This window comes from Trichomycterus rosablanca, chromosome 1 (genome assembly GCF_030014385.1).
Source record: "Trichomycterus rosablanca isolate fTriRos1 chromosome 1, fTriRos1.hap1, whole genome shotgun sequence".
In the NCBI taxonomy this organism is placed as follows: Eukaryota; Metazoa; Chordata; class Actinopteri; order Siluriformes; family Trichomycteridae; genus Trichomycterus; species Trichomycterus rosablanca.
Genome location: NC_085988.1, coordinates 39,728,946 through 39,752,452, shown reverse-complemented (window position 1 = coordinate 39,752,452; position 23,507 = coordinate 39,728,946). Strand labels below are relative to the sequence as shown.

The 23,507-nt window shown below is 37.2% G+C and overlaps 2 protein-coding genes and 1 long non-coding RNA gene across 3 annotated transcripts; 1 reads left to right on the top strand and 2 right to left on the bottom strand.

The window, feature by feature from the left end:
- Window positions 1-1,994: 1,994 nt before the first annotated feature.
- ccdc77 (coiled-coil domain containing 77) lies at window positions 1,995-13,398 on the bottom strand. The gene is made up of 12 exons (XM_063002786.1): window positions 13,359-13,398; window positions 8,996-9,042; window positions 8,268-8,445; window positions 8,044-8,186; window positions 7,050-7,146; window positions 6,872-6,953; window positions 6,607-6,689; window positions 5,711-5,859; window positions 4,712-4,958; window positions 3,779-3,904; window positions 2,443-2,595; window positions 1,995-2,210 (listed from the first exon to the last, which is right to left on the bottom strand). The coding sequence occupies exons 2-12, from the start codon at window positions 9,028-9,030 to the stop codon at window positions 2,064-2,066; spliced, it is 1,440 nt and encodes a 479-aa protein (XP_062858856.1). The 5' UTR covers window positions 9,031-9,042; window positions 13,359-13,398; the 3' UTR covers window positions 1,995-2,063.
- A 78-nt stretch (window positions 13,399-13,476) lies between these two features.
- On the top strand, window positions 13,477-22,791 carry hdhd5 (haloacid dehalogenase like hydrolase domain containing 5). Its single transcript, XM_062992806.1, has 8 exons — window positions 13,477-13,846; window positions 15,464-15,679; window positions 15,754-15,866; window positions 16,200-16,293; window positions 19,636-19,669; window positions 19,768-19,942; window positions 21,038-21,226; window positions 21,644-22,791. The coding sequence occupies exons 1-8, from the start codon at window positions 13,733-13,735 to the stop codon at window positions 22,053-22,055; spliced, it is 1,347 nt and encodes a 448-aa protein (XP_062848876.1). The 5' UTR covers window positions 13,477-13,732; the 3' UTR covers window positions 22,056-22,791.
- LOC134311114 (uncharacterized) lies at window positions 17,395-18,683 on the bottom strand. The gene is made up of 2 exons (XR_010011390.1): window positions 18,605-18,683; window positions 17,395-17,584 (listed from the first exon to the last, which is right to left on the bottom strand). It is a non-coding gene; the product is annotated as an uncharacterized LOC134311114 (long non-coding RNA).
- Window positions 22,792-23,507: the final 716 nt, after the last annotated feature.

The following is a 23,507-nucleotide window of genomic DNA, read 5'->3' as shown; positions in this document are numbered from 1 at the left end:
GATAGGTCTTCAATCCATTGCACGGCTTGGGACACCTGCCTTTAAGAAATAGCTTATTGCGTCTGTGTAGATGCCCAGCTGGCTTATAGCATGGCTGAGATTCGAACCTGAGTGTAATAGACCACGGTTCCACCTAAACAATTGAATTATTTATTAGATGGAAACTTTATTATATAGCTTTTTTTAATTCAAAGTTAGCAGTGAAACTTTTAGATATATGTTGGTTTAATAGAAAGCTTATATACTCTAGTCGGATGTTGGTCCATCAGGAGCCATCGTATCAGCTTCAGTGCATCTTGGTATATATTCTACAATTCTCTGAAACTGTACTGGAGGAATGAAACATCTTTACTTAAAAATATATTCTCTCAATGGGTTTCGATGATGATAAGTAGACCTGTCCAGAAGCATCTGCACTTTGTCCACTCATTTTGTGGTTTTCTCTCTTTTGAAACATGTCTATAGTTAACATCATCAGCCATCTACTGTCTAAGAAACCTAATTTAACACATTTAAAATGTGTCTGTGGGAATTTGTGGTCAATTAATATGTGGCCAGTTAAAAGGGTATTTGTCAGGTCACATTTTGCCTGGCTCACAATAAACGTCCCAAATTATCCTAAAGAAGTTCAGTTAAATTAGGTCTCTGTGCAGGCTAATGCCATTCCTCCACATCAAACCTTTCAACCTGGCTTTGTGCACAGAAGTATAGTCCTACTGAACGGTTGCCACAAAACTGGAAGCATATTTATTTCATACACCTGTTAGCAATAAGTGTGGCTGAAGCAACTAAATGAAGAGGGGTGTCCACATACATTTGGCAACAAAATACCAGAGCAAACTTTTAGCATGTGGGCAGACAAATTAGAGCACAAGACTTCCGAGGTCCACAGTAGCAACGGAATAATATTAAAGCTTAATAACCAAGTTTAGTTTTCACCTTCAGTTATTGTGTGATGCAAGTTTGCTTCTCCCCCGTCTCCCAAAACCATGCTTGAATGTAGACTGGTTACTAAGGGTGTGTTCGAAAACCTAGTGAGCTGCCTTGCTGTCTTACTGCTTACATAGGCAGCTGCGCTAGCATGTCAACTGACATCTCCCTCCGTGTACCGAAAACGGTTAAATTAGCTGACAAGCCTGAATTTGCAAATAAATGACACTTGTGCACGTTTATACAAATTAAAAATCAATAATAATTTATTTACATTCGTTTCTCTGCACCGTCCGCCATATTTGTTTTTTTTTCTGTGAGAAAGGTTGTGCCGCACTGAATGCTAGGATTGCCTTCACCACTAAGGCAGCATCGGATGCTCACTCGTTCTTAAGTCAAAATAGCGTTGAAATTTTAAGATAACTTACTAGTGAGCATATTAAGGCATCTAGGATTTCGAACAGCCTCTATCTCGGGTGCGCGTGTAGGATGACGTAAAATGCTGTCTATGTACAGAGCTCCCTAGGTTTTCGAACACACCCAAGTATGTACCAGGGTGTGATTGTATAGGTGTGACACCCTGCAAAACAGTAATGTTTTGGGTGAATTTCTGGCCTGGCTCCCAATGTCTCCAGTATAGGGGCAGCCAGTGGTGTGGTGATGCACAGTGACTGGATCCTGGAATCAGTTTTTCAAACCAAGTTGCTGTCTATGTAGTTTTGTGTGCTCTCCCTTTGCCTAGTGATACATGTGTTGTTTTCCACTTGACTATTGGAAACTGCCTCTAGCTGTGTCACTGCAACAGTTTAACACAATTTTACAACTTAATTAATTAATAATAAAAGCTCAAATCAGTAAGTTGTAAATCTCAGGGCTTTAGAAAGTTCTTTTTTAATTAAAATCAAATGTAAGTCACTTATAACTTAAAAATGCACAATATTCCATCAATGCTAGTAGCAATTGAATATCCAAGCCATAAAAGTCATAAACAGACTCCTGCAATTACAGAGCTACTCTTCTGCAAGACTGGTACCTTCATCAATAAAATTCTGACGACAACAACAGAGCTTTGATCTCATTCTGATTTGCATGGTCAATAATGAAAAAAGAACAAAAGTTCTATTAAGACAAAACTAGCTGAATCTCAGTTCGTTCTCTAGTCCGTATATCTTTGCTTTTAGGGTTTTTAACTCCCCCTGGATTTTCTTGGTGCGAGCGTTAGACTGTCGGACTTCATGCAGGATGGCCAAGTCCTGATCTGGCCCCACATTAAGTGTCACCTAAAAAAAGAAAGATTTTGTGACTATTTACATGCATTACAATGAGTTGCTGTTTAAATATGTTCAGGCTGACACACTTATTTGAATAATGCTAACTGGTAAAATAACAGTTTCTATGGCTTTTACTTTATCCAATAAGCTTGTTCTGTACACAAAACAAAAAGTGCAGTAATAGTCATAAAAAAAAAAAATCAAGATTTGTTTTTCTGCACAGATCATTTTGGTTAATTACCTTAAACAGCTGCTTCTCAACATCTTTGAGTTTCTGTCGCAAATGTTTGATGTCAGTCTTGAAGCCCTCCACCTCCATGGCTCGTCTCTTTTCCAGAGCCTCATATCGCTGAGTCATTAATTGAAGACGATTGGCTATCTTGTCTGAGCGTTCCTACACAAGCGCACACACAAAGAACTTTCACATATATTTATATTTGACTGGTTATTATTTGTAAAAATAAACAACATGATACACAAATGCACAACTGTGGTAATATAATGAAAGTTTAACTATCCAAAAACAGTTGAACAAACAAAAAAGCAGCAGTTCATCTGAAATGACTGCTTATTTCATACAATGTCCACTGTAAAGGTTGTAACAGGTATCATTCTAAGACCCATGTGTCTCTAGATACAGTGAAGGCCTGCCATACTTTCTAATATGCACTAGTGGCACATCATTATGGTTAGTTGTTCCTAACTGGTAAAATTGTTCATGCTTTTTAACTAAAACAATTAATGTTACACTTTATTACAGCAGAAAACACTCATCTCAAATCAACCCCTTAATTTACCCCTACTTCCCTACCATACGTAATTACAATTACTAGAACTTTTAAAGTTTTGGGTCAGTAATCAGTAATAAAAATGTGCACTTGTTTAGTGACCTGGTATTCTGTATATGAATATGGTTAGTATTTGGTCTTTAAATTATTTAACTTGGGACAAACATTTTGGGTAGCCTTCCACAGGCTTATTAGTTAACTAGGTCAGGTTTGTAGGCCTTTTTGCTCACACACACTTTTTCAGTTCTGCCCATAAAATTTCTATGGCATTAAGGTCAGAGCTTCACGATGACCACGCCACCTCCACCTTGTTCTCCACAACTTTGAAAGTATGCTTGGGGTTATTGTACATTTGAAAGACCCATTTGTGCCTAAGCTCTAATTCCTGGCTAATGTTTTGAGATGTTGCTTTAATATCTTTCCTTTCTCACAGTTTTTTCACAAATTAGTTTAAATGATTGTAACCTCAAAGTATGTACAAACTGTACATCAGTCATTTTCTTTGTTCAAACTCAAAGTAAACAATGGAAAATGTTTGCTAAGATTAGTTACAGTCCTGTATGACATATATATTACTCTGTCCTTCCATTACACTTCCACCTTTTTCACACCTGGAACGTCTGTCTAATGGTTAGTTTCTTACAGCAGATCAGCCCTGTTACGTGACATTTTACAGTACAATTTATTATTTAAACATACACCACAATATAAATAGTAAAGCAAAAAGACCATCACCATCATCATATCACCCAACCTTACTGACAAAGAAAGATTTTAGGAGCAGCTTACTTTAAAGATCTCTCTGCCAACGTCACCCTCCTCTCTGATCTGTGCCAGGTCTGTCTCCAGTCCTACACACTGCTCTCTGTACATGTCTGCCAGCTTATGAGCCTGCTTTAACTCCTCTTGAAGAGCCTAACAACAACAACAAAGCATAAAGGACATATCTAATTTATAGGAGGCATATCTATTTCTAACAAATAGGCGTGTGATGTCCCTTTATATGTTCCTGCCTTGCACCCAGTGTTTCTGAGGTACAATCAAAACCCAATGTAACCGTTTTAAGTTTTTTTTTTAAACATTATAATTTTTAGGTAAAATGACTGACATTTTTATATAAGATGTAAATGTAACAATTAACAAATCAAGCATCTATGTTGCATTACAATGCCACGATTTGATTCAGTTTGATCATATAGTTACAGTACATATAAAGAATTAAAAAAAAAAACTACAGAATGACCCCCGCCAGTTTACGGTCATATTTGAGCATACACAAATCTGATAAATAAGGGTCAGTAAAGGCCCAATTGTTAAGCATGTTGTCAGGATCCACAATAATATGTGCAGTCACATGGTTGAAAAAGGTCCAGTGACTGCTTTGCTAATAAATATTATTTATCCTCTCAGAACCAAGATCACCTGTAGTGCAAACACACTTTGCAGATAATGTGTGATTAATCCAGGATGATAATGCCCATATTACTTACTGCCAAATTATTAAAGCATATTTTATCATGAAATGTAAAGACTATTCAAGTTTTGTAAGAAGTCCTGGAGCACAGGCTGCAAATGAATCTTTACATTCTTCACCTCTTAACAAACTGAAAGACATGGGAGCACCAACCAGTATTTCAAGAAGTATTAAAGCTATACTGTACTGGAGGCAAACTGTGGCCCCAGTCCTTATTAGATTGCAGCTGCAGTTTCCCCAGTTCTTACCCTGATCTGTTCCCGATGAGTCTGACTGCTGTCTGGAGTGGGCTGTGTGAGGATCAGTGGGGCTGTTGAGGCTCCTGGTCGCTCTGGGAAGCTGTGTGGCTCCCTGAGTCTCTCCTGACATGAGTCCAGATCTCTCAGAAGTCTGTCCTTCTCCACCATCCAGCTCTTTTCGTGGGTGCGACTTTCAAACTTCAGCTGCAGGAAGTCCCTGGTGCTCTCATACAGCAGGTTCTGTGTGCGCTGGAGTCTGTATCAGAGATGATAAGCAGAAGTGGAATTGTTGGTATATTACTAGGTCTTAAAAGCGTTATATATAAATACATATGCAATATTGGACAATGACTAGAAAAGTCAAAATGTTTAACAGCTGATGTAAACAGAAAGGTCCTTTAAATCATTCATTAACTCAATATCGGACTTCTTCCTGTCTAATAACCCATGGTTCCAAATCTATTTAGTCTAACCTGTGTTTGCTTCAAAGCTTACACAATTACCTTAATAAACAAGTAAGCAAGATTACTGAACACTACCTAATCTGGGATCATTTGTTATCTCTTCTTTCCAATCACTGGTTGTAGCCAGCCATAGTATATGGTGCTTTAACACTAAACAAACACCTGCCCAAGATGTACATTTTTGGAAATAGGATATTGCACATGGACATTAATTTGATTAATTTGTTTCGACCTTAATGTTTAGGGCTGCAACACACCTAGGTTGTATTTAAATTTTTTAAGGTTTGCATAAACAGTGAGCCTGTCTTTCCCTCAAAGCCTCTGACTCAGGCTAAGTTAGAGTAAGAAGCAAATACCACATAGAACAAACACTTTTTCACAGCACTGAAACTGGAGCAAGGAGGAGGTGTGCTTACTAAAACTGAATACAAAATACAAAGAGTTTTTAAGGCAGGACGAAGATCTATAGTGAGATACTTCACTTGTGTTATTAAAGAACTGGAGTTACAATCATAATGCAAAGATTTTACAAAGATGAAGCTACTTCTCTGTAAGGGCAGTGATTCTCTCCTGGTCTCGCTGATGCTGAACCTGGCCCTCCTCCATATGAATTCGCCTGTCCTCCAGCAGAGACTCTATTTGCTCTTTAGCCAGTCGAGTCTGCTCTTCCAGCTGTGCCTGTAGCGCCTCCACCTTTAAAACACCATCATTACACACACAGCACTGCTTGTCCCTAAGGATCCATCTTTAAAAGCTAATTAATGTTTAGTTAATGTGTTTCTGTATGACTGGAGATACATTGGATGCCCAAAATGTAAGTGAACACATCTCCTAACAGGTGTTTTTGTCACACATATTGCTAACAGGTATAAAACAGCAATAAGATAAAATGCATGATATGTTTAATCATATGATATGTTTAAATTTTGTGGCAAGCATATAGGGAAGGCCCTTTTCTGTTTCAGTATGACTGTGGCCATGTGCAAAAAAAGCAAGGGTCATAAGGACCCAACATTTTTGTTGTAAAGGAAATTCAGTGCCTGCACAGGGCCCTAACAAAAGTTACACAGTAAACAATGTGTAAAAGGCTTCCATCAAAGAAATTGATAACAATACTAGTTTGTCATTGGTCCTAATGAAACATTATATAGGATTTTAAAGCTACAAGAAGAATAGAAGGCATTTGTAACGTCTGGAATTAAAAACAATTTGCAAAGAGGAATGGGGAAAAAAATGCTTGTACATTATTATGTACTGTATGCTTGTTAAGTAAACAAAATTAGTTGAATACTTGTTATAAAACTCATGTGTCTAACATATCTTAGTTGTATACCATTGTTGTTATCTGAACATAAAATTAAAAAAGAAAACCATTAACTAAGCAGTGTGGACTATAATACAGGCTATTTTAATTGGATATAAGGGGGTCTTGATACACACCTGTAGTAACAATGTCTGGTTATCTTTCTTGTACTGCTGAGAGTTAGTGTCATTTCCATTTTTGGACAAATTCTTGCTCCCCTCTACAAGAGACACATTAAAATTGTGAACTAAAGAAATGCTTAAATCATCAAACAAAGTAAAATGATTTTGTACTCACAATAAGTTATTACTCTATAATGATTTGTTAATAGCTGAAGATTCCATGAGTATTTATATATGTATATAATCCTTGAAAAACAGCCAACACTTGAGAAAGACAAACCTTTAGATGATCCAGGCCTTGGTTTCGCTACTTTTCCAAACTCCTGGGCTCTGGGTGAGAGTTTCTTTTGAGGAATAGTGACCTACAAAACCATTCCACAAAACGTTCATGTTTATTTCTTTATCTTTTATGTGCCTGTAACAAAAATCTCACTATCAAGACAAAATATTATTCATACCTTGTGTGGAGGCTCTCTGTGAAAATATGTAATCTCTCCTGTATCTGGACCGACCAGGGCTAAAAGGTGTTGAATCTTTTTCCTGTCTTCAAGCTCCCTGGGTAGCAAAAGCAGTGCATCATTTTTGACCTTCGATTTATTTACTTTACATCCAGTAAAGAGGGAAATGTGACAACCAAAGACAATCCTTCTGTTTGGCTTACCTGACAGCTAGTGTGTTATAATAACTAGTGCAGTGTTTCTCACAGAAGAAACCTTTGGTGGTAATAAAGTTGCACTTTTGGAAATTGGTGGGGTTTAAAACCCAACTTTAGTTTAGTTTTCAGTATAGATAAAATGTAGATATCAATTCAATGTGTGAAAGCCATTGTTTTACTACCTATGCAGAGCATGGCTATAGCAAGTTGGAAGTCCTTAAGAATCAATACCATACTCCTCTTTCTTCTTACGGCTTCTATATTTAGGGGATCATTCTGGTCTCCATACCTGATTTGGCAGTCGGATGCCCAAATTAAAGTATTTGTGCTTGAAACAGATTTCAAAGCAAGAAAAGATTGTCTAAATGCTTAGGACAGAAACCTTGATAGAAACCAGGCTCAAAGAAGGAAGCCATCCTCCTCTGGGTAACACTGAAAATTAGGATTTTCATATGAAGTTTACAATGAAATCATACAGATAAGCGGCACCAATAAATATGTTAAACATAAAATAAGTACAAGCCTAATAAACATAAAGTATAAGCATATCATACTTTTAGATGGATTGTAACAGCATAAAATCACATTTTTTCTTGTTTTACGATAGCTTGGTGGCACTGTTAAAAGTGTGGGTGCTGCACAGCACCAGGCTATTAGGAACTAAGGTTTAAATATCAGGTTTATTTACTTTTTTGTGCAGAGTTTGGCATGTCCTCCACACAACCATGCAGTTTTTTTCTTGAAGTACTGTCTTAAACATAAACTGGATTCCTAAGCAAGAAGCTGAAAATTCTCACCTGATCTTGAGACGGTCATTCTCAGCATAGAGCCTGAGGGCTTGCTCTCGTTCCTGGAAGAGGTAAACCTGCATGTCACTTAAAGCCTTCTGCAGCTCTGCTATCTCCTCTTCACGCTGACGCACTTCCCACTGCAGCTTGTGCTAAAGAAATAGACAGTGCTAAACACACAAAGCACACATACTATCGTTTTGTAGTTCTATTTTTCTGATGATAAGGCCTACCTGGTCCTCGCTAGTGCTCTTGTACTTCTCAAGAAGCTGCACTAGGTCATCATGTTCTCCATTAAACTGCGCCAATTTCTGTCTGTAAAATTCCAGAAGTTCACGAGATGGACGCAGATATGCCAAGCGCTCAGAGATAGGAGGTAACGGAGAGTCTACATCCTGCTTGGTCTCACAGCTAATCCACAAAATAAAAAACAGAACCTATATTTATCTAGGATAGATCCAGTGTTTTCTTATTGCTATGAACTGAGTACAGTAATAGCTTAAAATTACAAAAACAACATGAAATTAGTTGTGGCTTGGGTGGCGCAGTGGTAAATTATGCTAGCCTCAAAAATAGCTGATGTTTAGAAAGACACTCTTAGTGCTCCAAATCATCCATCATCAGTGCAGGCAACTCAACCTGGCAGCAAAAGGCAAAAATGAACAGCAACAATAAATTCAACCTATTCCGGCCATCAGGCAAAGGCAATCATGCCTGTATAAGTGACCAGCCAGATTGATATCACCAACTGAGATTTGAACTCAAGAGCTTAAAACCTTAAGATCTCAGAAGTGTTGGGCTAGCACAATAAACCGCTGTGACACCCAAGCAGCACTAGCATTCATTCATTTATTCAATAAAGATTCATTCAATAAAAACTCATTAATTCATTCAATAAAGATTCTGATTCTGATTCAACACTGCATTCAGTGGTGGCAGGCAAAGGAAGCTGAACACCAACCTGTCTCTGACATGTTTGGGTGGAGAGTACATCATGCTCTCAATTGCCTGGAAAATAAGAAAAATACTACAATCAAAATAACAAATGTTGTCCAATATGTATGTATGTATCTTTAAATTTTCGGCATTTAGCAGACGCCTTTATCCAAAGCGACTTACAGTAGAGTTACAGTATACAGTCTGAGCAATTTTAGGGTTAAGGGCCTTGCTCAAGGGCAGCTCTAACAGCAGCAACCTGGCAGTGGTAAGGCAGCGACCTTCGACCTTCGACCAGCGACCTTCTGATTACTAGTCCAGTACCTTAACCACTTGTCTAAAGTATGTCCCTTTAATCATACATTTGACCAATGACCAGCGACCTTCTGATTACTAGTCCAGTACCTTAACCACTTGGCTAAAGTATGTCCTTTTAATCATACATTTGACCAATGGGACTAAGAATTTTGACTGAATACAGCATCATCAATTGAGTTAAGCAGCCTTCCAATTTCTAGTCCAGTATCATACCAGCTGAGCAACCACTGCCCTACAACATTCAGTCTTACAGGCAGCACACATGCAACAATATATAGAAGAGATAGGGCTAAAAAATAGATCTGCAGGCCACAGGGTGACAAGCATGCTTTTAATTCTACTTTTAATAATACTCACTATTGCACTGATATTTCTATCATCATTGTCATTATAATCATCATAATTTTGTGATTAATATATGACAGCTTGTTTTGGGTGTGGATTAAATATGTGAATTTAATAATTCATAAAAGGGGGGAGGGGTCCAATATATATATATATATATATATACAGTGTATCACAAAAGTGAGTACACCCCTCACATTTCTGCAAATATTTCATTATATCTTTTCATGGGACAACACTATAGACATGCAACTTGGATATAACTTAGAGTAGTCAGTGTACAGCTTGTATAGCAGTGTAGATTTACTGTCTTCTGAAAATAACTCAACACACAGCCATTAATGTATAAATAGCTGGCAACATAAGTGAGTACACCCCAGAGTGAACATGTCCAAATTGTGTCCAAATTGTGCCCAAATGTGTCGTTGTCCCTCCCTGGTGTCATGTGTCAAGGTCCCAGGTGTAAATGGGGAGCAGGGCTGTTAAATTTGGTGTTTTGGGTACAATTCTCTCATACTGGCCACTGGATATTCAACATGGCACCTCATGGCAAAGAACTCTCTGAGGATGTGAGAAATAGAATTGTTGCTCTCCACAAAGATGGCCTGGGCTATAAGAAGATTGCTAACACCCTGAAACTGAGCTACAGCATGGTGGCCAAGGTCATACAGCGGTTTTCCAGGACAGGTTCCACTCGGAACAGGCTTCGCCAGGGTCGACCAAAGAAGTTGAGTCCACGTGTTCGGCGTCATATCCAGAGGTTGGCTTTAAAAAATGGACACATGAGTGCTGCCAGCATTGCTGCAGAGGTTGAAGACGTGGGAGGTCAGCCTGTCAGTGCTCAGACCATACGCCGCACACTGCATCAACTCGGTCTGCATGGTCGTCATCCCAGAAGGAAGCTGACGCACAAGAAAGCCCGCAAACAGTTTTCTGAAGACAAGCAGTCCAAGAACATGGATTACTGGAATGCCCTGTGGTCTGACGAGACCAAGATAAACTTGTTTGGCTCAGATGGTGTCCAGCATGTGTGGCGGCGCCCTGGTGAGAAGTACCAAGACAACTGTATCTTGCCTACAGTCAAGCATGGTGGTGGTAGCATCATGGTCTTGGGCTGCATGAGTGTAACGACCCCAAACACAACCTCCAAGATGACAACTGCCTCGCTGAGGAAGCTGAAGGTAAAGGTGATGGACTAAACCCAATTGAGCACCTGTGGCGCATCCTCAAGTGGAAGGTGGAGGAGTTCAAGGTGTCTAACATCCACCAGCTCCGTGATGTCATCATGGAGGAGTGGAAGAGGATTCCAGTAGCAACCTGTGCAGCTCTGGTGAATTCCATGCCCAGGAGGGTTAAGGCAGTGCTGGATAATAATGGTGGTCACACAAAATATTGACACTTTGGGCACAATTTGGACATGTTCACTGTGGGGTGTACTCACTTATGTTGCCAGCCATTTAGACATTAATGGCTGTGTGTTGAGTTATTTTCAGAAGACAGTAAATCTACACTGCTATACAAGTTGTACACTGACTACTCTAAGTTATATCCAAGTTTTATTTCTATAGTGTTGTCCCATGAAAAGATATAATAAAATATTTGCAGAAATGTGAGGAGTGTACTCACTTTTGTGATACACTGTATATATATATATATATATATATATATACAGGGGTTGGACAAAATAACTGAAACACCTGTCATTTTAGTGTGGGAGGTTTCATGGCTAAATTGGACCAGTCTGGTGGCCAATCTTCATTAATTGCACATTGCACCAGTAAGAGCAGAGTGTGAAGGTTCAATTAGCAGGGTAAGAGCACAGTTTTGCTCAAAATATTGCAATGCACACAACATTATGGGTGACATACCAGAGTTCAAAAGAGGACAAATTGTTGGTGCACGTCTTGCTGGCGCATCTGTGACCAAGACAGCAAGTCTTTGTGATGTATCAAGAGCCACGGTATCCAGGGTAATGTCAGCATACCACCAAGAAGGACAAACCACATCCAACAGGATTAACTGTGGACGCAAGAGGAAGCTGTCTGAAAGGGATGTTCGGGTGCTAACCCGGATTGTATCCAAAAAACATAAAACCACGGCTGCCCAAATCATGGCAGAATTAAATGTGCACCTCAACTCTCCTGTTTCCACCAGAACTGTCCGTCGGGAGCTCCACAGGGTCAATATACACGGCCGGGCTGCTATAGCCAAACCTTTGGTCACTCGCGCCAATGCCAAACGTCGGTTTCAATGGTGCAAGGAGCGCAAATCTTGGGCTGTGGACAATGTGAAACATGTATTGTTCTCTGATGAGTCCACCTTTACTGTTTTCCCCACATCCGGGAGAGTTACGGTGTGGAGAAGCCCCAAAGAAGCGTACCACCCAGACTGTTGCATGCCCAGAGTGAAGCATGGGGGTGGATCAGTGATGGTTTGGGCTGCCATATCATGGCATTCCCTTGGCCCAATACTTGTGCTAGATGGGCGCGTCACTGCCAAGGACTACCGAACCATTCTGGAGGACCATGTGCATCCAATGGCGGTGCCGTGTATCAGGATGACAATGCACCAATACACACAGCAAGACTGGTGAAAGATTGGTTTGATGAACATGAAAGTGAAGTTGAACATCTCCCATGGCCTGCACAGTCACCAGATCTAAATATTATTGAGCCACTTTGGGGTGTTTTGGAGAAGCGAGTCAGGAAACATTTTCCTCCACCAGCATCACGTAGTGACCTGGCCACTATCCTGCAAGAAGAATGGCTTAAAATCCCTCTGACCACTGTGCAGGACTTGTATATGTCATTTCCAAGACCAATTGACGCTGTATTGGCCGCAAAAGGAGGCCCTACACCATACTAATAAATTATTGTGGTCTAAAACCAGGTGTTTCAGTTATTTTGTCCAACCCCTGTATGTATATATATATATATATATATATATATATATATATATATAAAAAAAAGTCTGTTTACTTCATTTACTCCTTTGATGTCCTTTTTATTATTATTGTTTTTATAATGATTCTTTTTATTCACAAGTGAGTTAAATAGTAATGCAGTCGGGCAGCTGGGTTTTTAGTCAAAATCAAATTAGTTTGTAATACTAGAAATTAGTATTTGCTACAAGTAAACATAAAAAAATACATAAATAAATACATCAAAATGAAACTATGGGTTAAATAAAATGAACTTGTATGGTCTCCGATCACTATTTAAATCAGGCAGTGACGCTACACCAAGGGGGAAATTTAAACTGTCAGGCTGCACAAACAAGCCAACATGGTTCAGTAACTACAAGTAAAATTTTAAGTACTAGTGTTAAAAGACTTTTTTTTTAACATATGCTCTACATACTTTACCACAGAACTCCACTATTAAATCCACATTCTATTTGATAAAGATTAATAATCATCGGATACAAACATTAATTCGAAGCTAGCTGACTTGGTAAGGTAGCGTTCAAACCCGCTTACTAGTGTGCTAACTAGTGTGTACGATTAGTGCACTGCAGTCTGGGTGCAGTAGCTCTTTGATACAAAACTTAGTAGTTTAGTAATTGGATTGGGACACATCCTTCAAACTACAGATTTAGCTAGTAACGTTAAAGTTATTGAAATTACAAACAACTGCCTGTCATCTCTATATTTAAATTGCACGGAGGAGAAAAAAATCACAGCACAACTGAAAGAATCCATACAAAAATACTGTAACATATGTTACCTTTACGCGATGTAAACCCTTGCTTTTTGTTTTGTTTGTCTGTCCGTTAATCCGGAAGTCGTTTGGGTTGAGCCGGGCTTCACTAATGCGCAACTTTTGCGCAAGCAGGCGGCCACCTTGTTTCGACGGCTGGCTGCCAGAGCCTTAGCAACAGTCATTTAGCTTGTTTTAAATAGATTCTTGCTATTTTGGCTCTAAATCGAGATCATTGACAGTAAACGTCGCTTAATTTGAATAAACTTATAGTTTAACACTATATAGTAATCAGTGTACCTAGTTAATTCGCTACTAAATTTAAAGAAAACGCGTCATGTTCCACAAAAGGTAGTTTTTAAGATTTTGTGTTGTGGTACTGTGCATCACACCATAAAGAAATGATGGCTTGGTGTTTTCCGCGATTTAGCACACTGAAACTGGGATGGCGAGCTCTGAATTCAAGCAAGTTATCTCTGATCAGCTCGGTCCAGTCGCTGCGCTGCTGCAGCAGTGTAAGTTCTCGCTTTCATTTACTCACTAAACTTGACTTAATGTTGCTGTCAAACAAGATTCCCTTTACAGTTTATTATTTGGGTACTAACATTACTGTTATCTAAAGGAGAACATGTAAAGAATGATACAGTGTCCTATTACAGAAGTTTTCACATTGATCAACGATTGTTCACACATTGTTCCGGTTGTTGGCGAAACAAGAAGTACAACCACGCGCATGCGCACTTTACAACTAGTTTATCCTATAGTGGGCGCCAAAGTCCATTCTACATACTGTACATTCATTCGTTCCTTCATTCATTGTCTGTTTTACCGCAGCTTTATCCTGTTTAGGGTTCATTACAAACACACACACAAACTTATATAACTAGAGGGTATTTTAGTATCTCTGCATGTCTTTGGACTGTGGGAGGAAACGGGAGCACCCGAAGGAAACCCACGCAGACACGGGGAGAACATGCAAACTCCACACAGAAAGGACCCAGATTGCTCCACCTGGGAATCAAACCCTGAACCTTCTTGCTGTGAGGCAATTTCATATACTTCCACTTTATACATTAACTTCAAATGTATACAAGAAATGTAATTTAAGTATTTACTTCTAAATAAAATATAGATGGGGTTTTATTAATTTATAAAAAATATTTTTAATTGTACTGATACAGATTGGTAAAGTTTTTTTCCATTAAAAGTGTTGTTTAGTAATTTTGTCTTTAATCATTTTAGCAAACTTCATTACCTTTACCTCAAATACATTCAATCTTGATTACATGTACCTAATTGCAACAATACTATCTAGAACATGGTATATTTCTGTACATATCTAGAACATGGTATATTTCTGTACATATCTAGAACATGGTGTATTTCTGTTTGCTTTTGTATGTAAATCTTAGTGCAATCTTTTATTGTTTGGTTGAGGCACTATTCTCCTCCCCGCGTTGACACAGGTGTTTTAAAATCCCCAAAACACTGCTTATACATCAGTGTATAGCGGTACAACCATGTTACTATCATGTTAGTGTCATTGCAGTCTGAGAACAGTCCATCACCCCAATAAAACCTGGTCATTTGGGATCCCATTTAATTAATAAGTGGGGAACAGCAACAAATTGGTTGCATCAAATATGTATACCAAAACATTTTATTGAAATGTTAAGTTTATGTTAAAATATTCAAAGAATGTATGTACCAGATAGGTGTACCTAATAAAGTAGGCAGCAAATGGCATAAAAAACATTACACATGTCGATGCAAAAATGAATTCCAGTGCAATATGTCCAGGGAATATCTAGAAACTAGAAAAGTTCTGCAAGAAAGAACATTTCTAAAACAAAAATAGCTGGCTACAACAACTAGCTGGCTACAAAAAGTGTTTGTGAGCTGTGATATCTGCCAAATATGTGTTATAAAGTAAGACAGTCAGCTGTACCAACTTTTGTACGTACCAAAAACAAAGGTTACATTTCTTAATTAATTTTTTTCAATAAAGTATGTTTGTTTAGTTTTAAACTAATCAGTAGCTTTTTGATGTTAATCTCTTAAAATGCATTTTTAAGTAAAAAATGTTTTCCAGCAGCAGCACAGACTGACATTTTTAAACACTTTTATTTTAGCACTCTCAAATCAGCCACACTCGTTTTGGTCTGCTTTTTGACATTGATGGGGTCCTTGTTCGTGGAAGAACTCCAATCCCAGCAGCAAAGCAGTGCTTTAGAAATTTGGTGGATGGAAATGGAAAATATAAAGTGCCTGTGGTCTTTGTGACCAATGCAGGAAACTGTCTCCGACAGACCAAGGCTGAGCAGCTATCTCATCTTCTAGAAGTGGAGGTCAGTCTCATTCATTATTCTACAACATTTTTTGTCAAAGTTTTCTTTGTCAAAATATTTTCTTTCTTTATCAGGTGTCACCAGATCAGGTCATGTTGTCCCACAGCCCTTTGCGAGTCTTTAGTCAGTTCCATAAGAAGTGTGTGTTAGTGTCTGGACAAGGGCCAGTAGTTGAAGTTGCACACAAGTATCCTTTACATGTTTTTTTTTCTGTTTTGTAGTCAATTCTGTAAATGATTATGCTTCTGTTCATTTATGAGCATTCCATGGTATTCTAGAGCTTAGGCAATAGATAACTTAGGATCGTAAAATAGTCACAAATAGCATGAAGCTGTGTTACAGTAGTAAAGTTTTAAAAGTGAATACGTTTGTACTAGACCCACCATGCTGGATAGACTACAATCCAAGAATGTGATTTAGAATTATTGACATTTGAACTTGACATTGGGTCAATAGCACAGTATTGTTGCTGTTTTCATTGCATTTTTTAAAAGTCTGCCTTTAACAAAACCAACTCCAGTTTAGGTTTTCAGAATGTTGTCACCATAGATATGGTGCGAGAGGCATACCCTCTTCAGGATATGGTGGATCACAATCGCAGGCCAAAAGACAAGGTAAGAATGGCAATTGTTGGTAAATCCAAAAAACTCAAATTGAAATATAATATAACACTTGAAATAAAAATTAAGTTACAACCCTAAATCAGAAAAAGTTGGAACAGTGTGGAAAATGCAAATAAAAAAGAAAGTGTTTTTACATTTACTTTTAGTTTTATTACATTAAAGACAGTATGAACCCAAAATATTTCATGTTTTGTCTGATCAAGTAAAGTTTTAAGTGGCATTTGTCAATGTAACTCCGTATTGTTGTGCTTAACAAAGTCAGAGTAATCCCTCACACCCATGTGCTTATATCTACTATTGATGAATGACTCACAGGTGTTCAGCATAAGCTTGCGCCCTTGCCCTTTTCAAACAGAAATTCCTTCAGATTTATTGAATTGTTCAATTATATTATGCACTGTAAAAGGAGAAATATGCAAATACCTTTCAATCTTTCTTTGAGAAACATTGTTTTTAAACATTCCAATAATTCTCTTATTTGTTTACAACCTGGAGACCCTCTGGCCATATTGGCTTCTGGAAGACCTTTTGTAGATACTTTTTTGACATCATCTGCTGAAATCACAATTTCATTTTTATATAATTCATTTCATATAATTTATTACTAGGCCTAAATTGCCCCCATCCAAACTTTTTTGGAATGTGTTACAGGCCTGAAATGCAGAATTGGATGTATATTATCAAATATAATGAAGATGACCAAAGAAAACATGAAATATCTTGGGTACATACCTTCTGCAATTAAATAAAAGTCAAAGTAAATGTAGAAAAACAGCAGTTTGTCTTTGTTTGAATTTTTCATACTGTCCCAAGTTTTATTTTATTTGTGGCTGTAGATTTGTTTTAAAGCGACATGTTAATCTACACTCTAAAAAGTCATGTTAAAAACGACACACACTGTGTGGAATTTCAACACATGTACGGAGTGTGCTCAGGGACGACACATACTGTGTTGATTTAAACACAGTAAATGTGTCATCCTGTTTTTGCACACCCACCGTGTTAGGATACTTAACACACACAATGTGGTGTTCTCACACAATGTGTGTTGATTATGTGTAATCAAGAAAATGGGTAAAATAAAGACGAATACACATGTAGCCATTTTATTTTACTGTATAATATATTACAAATGTTTAAATAACATTCTTTTTTGTGACAATACATTAAAACAAGATTACAAACAGTTTAACAGTAAATGTACAAAATATATCTTCCTTGAACTTTCTTTTCCATTCTTAAAGATGGTTGCAAAAACTCGTAAAACGTCTGTTCCTCTGTCCTAAAAGAAAGACAAAAAAAAAATCATTACAAGGTACTGTGTAATCACAATACAAAATATTAACTGAGACATTTACAACATTTGAATAACATTCTGATTAGTCAACCAACCAAATGAGTAATCAGCTAACAACTAATATTCCTCCAAATTTGTCATCAGATGTCTCCAATTATTCACATAGGCTGTTTAACAAATTATTAAACAAGTCACCTGAAAACTACAGTTACAGAATACAAGCTAAAATGTTTCCTTTACCAGAATAAAGTAAATCGGATGATGAATTTTGGAAGGGTTGTGCTTTACCCTAAATACGTATATCCACCACTACTACTTTAATGCTAATAACGCTAAGCAATGTTGCTAACGATTCGATTTAAAGAACCGATTCTTTCGAACCGATTCTGCACTTCCGAACCAACTGCAATAGGACCACTAATGAATCAATCGATTCAGTTTTTCGATTCGTTTAAACAGATGATTTAAAAGAACCGATTCAGTAAAACGAACTGAGCTAAACTAAGCTAAAACAAATGTTAAAATGATTAAAATTCGCTTCTAATAATGAGATTTAACTTAAATAATGTTACTCAATCGCTGTAATCACATAGTCAGTTAAGTAAATTACCTTGAGAAAACGAAAAACAGAGGGTTGCTGAGGTAATTTTATCCACAGTCAGTCTGTTTGTGCCATTTTGAGCAAACTAAAAGTCCAATTAACGGTTAGCCAGTTGGCTAACGATAAATAATACCAATAAAAAGAAAGACTAGTCAGGTTTAACATAACATTTATAATAGGAACAGAAAAGCAAACTTAGGTTTATATTAATGTAATTCAGTGCCTCCTTTTTTACTTAACTAAGTCAATTGTCAATTAAAGTCGATTGTTAAAACAGGTCACAGGGTTAAAACTTACGTTTTATAGCTTTGCTTGACTTCATAACACACAACAAAACACTGATAAACATGAGCTACATAAACATTAATAAAACAAAGTCAATACTAGTTCCATTTGCAACTTACCAGTAAGGTTATAAGGACGGATCCTGCTGCTCCTTTCCTTGCATGGTCCAGAAAGAGGGAACCGACCGTGAAACACAGATATACTTGATAGGAGAAATGTGATTGGTTAACGCATATTTTTATTTATTAATTTATTTTAAATCTTACATGTGAAATAATCTATGTTTTTAGTCATGAATGCCATTATTTTATCCAACAAATGTAAGTAAAATTGAATAAATATATATTTTTAAACAATGTATTTTCTCACAGTTCTACACATAAATGTGTAGACTAACTATTGGAGTTACTTTACACGTGTCTGTGTAAAAAGGGGCCAGAAATGACACAAAACGTGTTACAGACCGCAGGACACAGTAGCTGTGTAGAAAAAAATGACACATTACTTCTTAGAGTGTACATAGAATTAAAAGTGTAATTTTTATGGAATTAGTGTATATAAACAAAGTCCAATCCAACCCTTGCCCCTGACCAGGTCAGAACAAAACAACATCCCAACAGTATTACACTACCACTGCCAAGTTTGACTCTTAATGTTTTACCAACAAAAAAGTTGTATTGAGGTTTCGCCAGACATGAGACCCTTGTTGTCCAAAGAGTTATTTGAACTTGGCAAATATCAGACAAATGCTTTTATCAGTTAGCACTGATTTGGTACTGTCTACATATTTACATTTTCAGTATTTAGCAGACGCTTTTATCCAAAGCGACTAACAGTACTGGGACAGTATACAGTCTAAGCAATTAAGGGTTAATGGCCTTGCTCAAGGGCCCAACAGTGACAACCTGGCAGTAGTGGGGTTTGAACCTTAACCGCTAGGCTACAACTGCCCTACCTATCAGACTGCTAGTTTAATTTAGTCTTTTTCATCCTTACTTGTTATGCCGTTATTGGCAGTCTGTAAGTTATATATTCTAGTGAATTCAAATGTTTACTAGTCAAAGAAAAAATATAACAACATTGCTAACTAATACAATATTGTGAGAACTTAAAAGGTTTTCTAAATGTAAAATTCTCCAAAATGTCTTAGGTTCCACCATCCAAGGACTTGCAGCCAATTGAGGGTAAGTGTTATTTTACTATATTATTTATTTTCTCATTTATTTAAGGTAATTGACTTTCTTTTTTTGTTAAATTTATTTTTATTAAACATTTTTTTCAGCTGTCATTCTCTTTGGTGAGCCAATCAGGTGGGAGACTAACCTTCAGTTAATTGTGGATGTTCTTCTGACCAATGGAAGACCAGGAGAACCTGTTACATCACTGCATTACCCACATATTCCTGTGCTGGCCTGTAACATGGATCTGTTGTGGATGGCAGAGGCAAGGAGTCCTAGGTCAGTATATGGGTCATTCTATAATTTGGGGTACATTTCACATCACCAAAAAAGTACAAAAACAATGTTCTCTCTCAATAAAACAATCAGTGGTTCAAGTTAATATATTCTTTAGTATAACATATCCACTATTTGCAAAGCTTAAACATTAATTTTTTTTATTTTTATTTTAAAGGGACAGTAGATGTAGACTACTAGGTAACTTAGTTGACAGGTAACATAGTTGACAATTTCCCTATTTTGACCCATAACTTCAGTGGTAGACCTTGCCTGGCTGACCACATGTCATTTCTTGAACAGAATAATGTCTAATTTGAACATACGTTTGAATTAAAATTATAAAAAAAATTGTAACCATAACAATGTATGTAACATAGTTGACGGTCAATTCATATACTCATTGACAATGTTCTATTATAGATAAAATATTTTTTAAAATAAGAGGACATTCACCACAGTTTGTTCAATATACCCTCCACAGAGAAAAATGATATCATGTAATGCTGGTCACATAGTTTTAGAACAAACCATTTTTGAGTTACTGAGTGGAGTTCTGTTAGTAACATAGTTGACAGAACTTTTGCGGACATTAATAAATAAAGATATTTAAATTATTTAAAAGAGAAACTCAATTTAAAAAATATTATTTTTCTTTGGTATTTAAACTTTTAAAATAAATAAAAAAATAGATGTCGTTGCCCTTAATGATTTTATTCATTATTTTAAAACCAAGGCACCCTCAACTTAAAAAACAGACACAGCAAAAACTGTTCATTTAGGAACATCATGACAAATTTCAAGTTAAATGAAGCATAGGATGCACATAATGTTTTTGTGATATTACAACATGTTTTCCATTAATAGGTAAAATATGACATTTAAAGAAAATAGTTAGAATAAATATAATTATTATCATTGGACATGGAATGTACCCCAAATTATAGAATGACCCATATATTTTTTAATAATAAATTTGTCCAAATACTAATGTATTGCCATCTCAATTGAACTGATACTATATTTGAAACAACCTTTGACAATTTTGTATGAAACTGCAAGACTTTGTGTTTTTTTTTTTTTATTCCCATGGTTTAGATTTGGTCATGGAATGTTCCTAGTGGGTTTGGAGAGCATCTATAAGAAGATCACAGGCTGTGACCTGGAATATAAGGCTCTGATTGGAAAGCCAAGTGTGGTGACCTATAACTATGCAGAGCTGCTGATCAGACAGCAGGCTGAGGAACTGGGTTGGACAGAACCCGTACAGAGACTTTATGCCATTGGGTAAGTTGTAATAAGGTTGTAAAATCTTGTAGCTATTCCCGAAGAAAATTTGTGTTGTGGTCAGATTAGTCAGTTGAGCCAGATGAGTCAGTGCAGTTGTAGCCTAGTGGTTAAGCTACTGGTCCAGTAATCAGAAGGTTACTGGTTCAAGCCACACCACTGCCAGTTTGCCACTGTTGAGCCCCTGATTAAGACCCTAAACCTTTAATTGCTTGGATTAATTTTGGTCACAATTGCAAGCCACTTTTGATTTAGTGTCCACTAAATACTGTAAATGCAAAATGTAAGCAGTTTAATCTCCTAATTAATGTTTTTTTTTTTTATTATTATTTTTTTTATAATTTTGTAATTTTTTTTTATTACTTTTTGTAAATAATATTTTGCAGCATTTCTCTAACACAGCTGTCTCTCCTACAGGGATAACCCCATGGCTGACATATATGGTGCAAACCTCTACAATTGCTACTTGCAGTCGATGCATCAATCCAGGGCTCAGGCACAGGCTCATGTTGGCTCAGCCGGGCAGGTAGCTGTTGATGTTGAATATAAGGTCGTTGATGATGCTAAAAACTCAGGTCAGGTGATAGTTGGGGACTCATATGAGCATTGTTTGCCTGAGAGCTGCACTTCCGTCCTGGTGTGCACAGGTGTTTACAACAGAGATAAGCCAGACCTTTCTCCTGAGCAAAGAGTTACAGGACAAGCCATCTTCCATGGGCATCGGGATTTCCGCTTCGACCCCACCCTGACCCAGCCCTCCTTTGTAGTTCATGATGTACAGGAGGCTGTAGAGCTTATTTTTCAGCAAGAGGGCTGGAGTCTGGAATAAACCAGAGAATTCATAGGCCAGTGCAAAAGATGACAAACATTGGGATTGTCTTAAATATCAGAGGGCTGAGCAGGGCCAACTTTACACTCAAAGAAATATGGAAAACCACCTGGTCAAAAGCACAATGTGGCATTAACCCCAATTTTAACCACTACACAGTAGTGTATGCAGGAGCCATGTACAACAATAGATGCTATGCTAGTTAACTGTTTTAATTTTTATACTTTACTTTTAGCAAAAGGGAAAGCAGTTCCACGCCTAACTGTCATAAGATTTTTAACTAGGCCATTATTGTGCAAAAATGTCCCTTATATTTGGTGTTTTAAATAACACTTTTTTTTTATTGGTGCCAAATTTTATACTTAATGCTTACAATCATTTTATAATTCACAATTTTACTTTAGTGGTCATCTTTTACTAACATGAAAAGGGTAAAAAATTTTAATACATTAAAATAGGGATGCACCAATTCCATCTCTGTTGTTTGATGGGTGATACTTTACTTATCATTTCTGCTGTAAATTCTCTTTGCCAGTTTACTTACGTTATGTGAAACATCACACACTGTTTAATTCCAGTCCTAATGTGTACCTTTGCTTGTTACATGTGTGGAACAGTAATAAGTATGTTTTAGTATCCTAAGTTTTACATTTTCCCTTCAAAACTATTAAAGGTACATATTATTTTTCATAAATTATTGTAACAACCTGACACCTTTAAATAAATAAAAAATCAAGACCTGTGTTGAGTTTATTTATTCAAATAATATTGACCAGACTGCCAGTCCTTTCTGTTGAAAAGCATCTTCATAACTTCATAACATGCTGTCTTCATATAATAAAAAAACATCTTCATAACTTCATAACATGCTGTGAAGTACAGGACATACAGACAGGACTGCCTCTGATAGGGAGATGGCAGATGCCCCGCAATAGATTGGTGTCCTGTCTGGTTTGTTACTGCTGTGCACCCAGTGATTCCAGGGAAACCAGACCTGCCACAACCCTGACTTTTGTTAGGGCAGTTGTAGCCTAGTGGTCAAGGTACTGGACTAGTAAGCAGAAGGTCACTGGTTCAAGCTCTACCACTGCCAGGTTGCCAATGTTGGGCCCCTGAGCAAGGCCCTTAACCTTCAATTGCTTAGATTGTATACTGTAACAGTACTGTAAGTTGCTTTGGATAAAAGCGTGTGCTAAATGCAGAAAATGTAAATGTTCCAGCTGTTTTCAGGTCATATTGCAACTGCTTGAGTCCCTGAGTCCTACCTTCCTTATCAGTAGTCTGATTGCTAGTTGTAAACTTTGACACCCTTCTCTATTTCATTTTCCATAGGAACCAAACTGACTAGATTTTGTTTGTTTGGGGGTCCATTGTCAGCATTGCAAAGACACTAATGTGGTAATAGCATGGTAGTGTGCATTATACAGGTATAAGAGTTATCAGATGCAGCAT

Bases quoted from the DNA above. Each gene is read 5' to 3' on its own strand.
- hdhd5 (XM_062992806.1), top strand. From the start codon at position 13,733: ATGATGGCTTGGTGTTTTCCGCGATTTAGCACACTGAAACTGGGATGG. The intron at 16,294-19,635 runs GTAAGAATGGCA...AAAATGTCTTAG, and splicing joins ATCGCAGGCCAAAAGACAAG to GTTCCACCATCCAAGGACTT. The intron at 19,670-19,767 runs GTAAGTGTTATT...CATTTTTTTCAG, and splicing joins GGACTTGCAGCCAATTGAGG to CTGTCATTCTCTTTGGTGAG.
- ccdc77 (XM_063002786.1), bottom strand. From the start codon at position 9,030: ATGATGTACTCTCCACCCAAACATGTCAGAGACAG. The intron at 4,959-5,710 runs GTAGCTTCATCT...TCTCTGATACAG, and splicing joins ATCACTGCCCTTACAGAGAA to ACTCCAGCGCACACAGAACC. The intron at 3,905-4,711 runs GTAAGAACTGGG...TGTTGTTGTTAG, and splicing joins CTCATCGGGAACAGATCAGG to GCTCTTCAAGAGGAGTTAAA.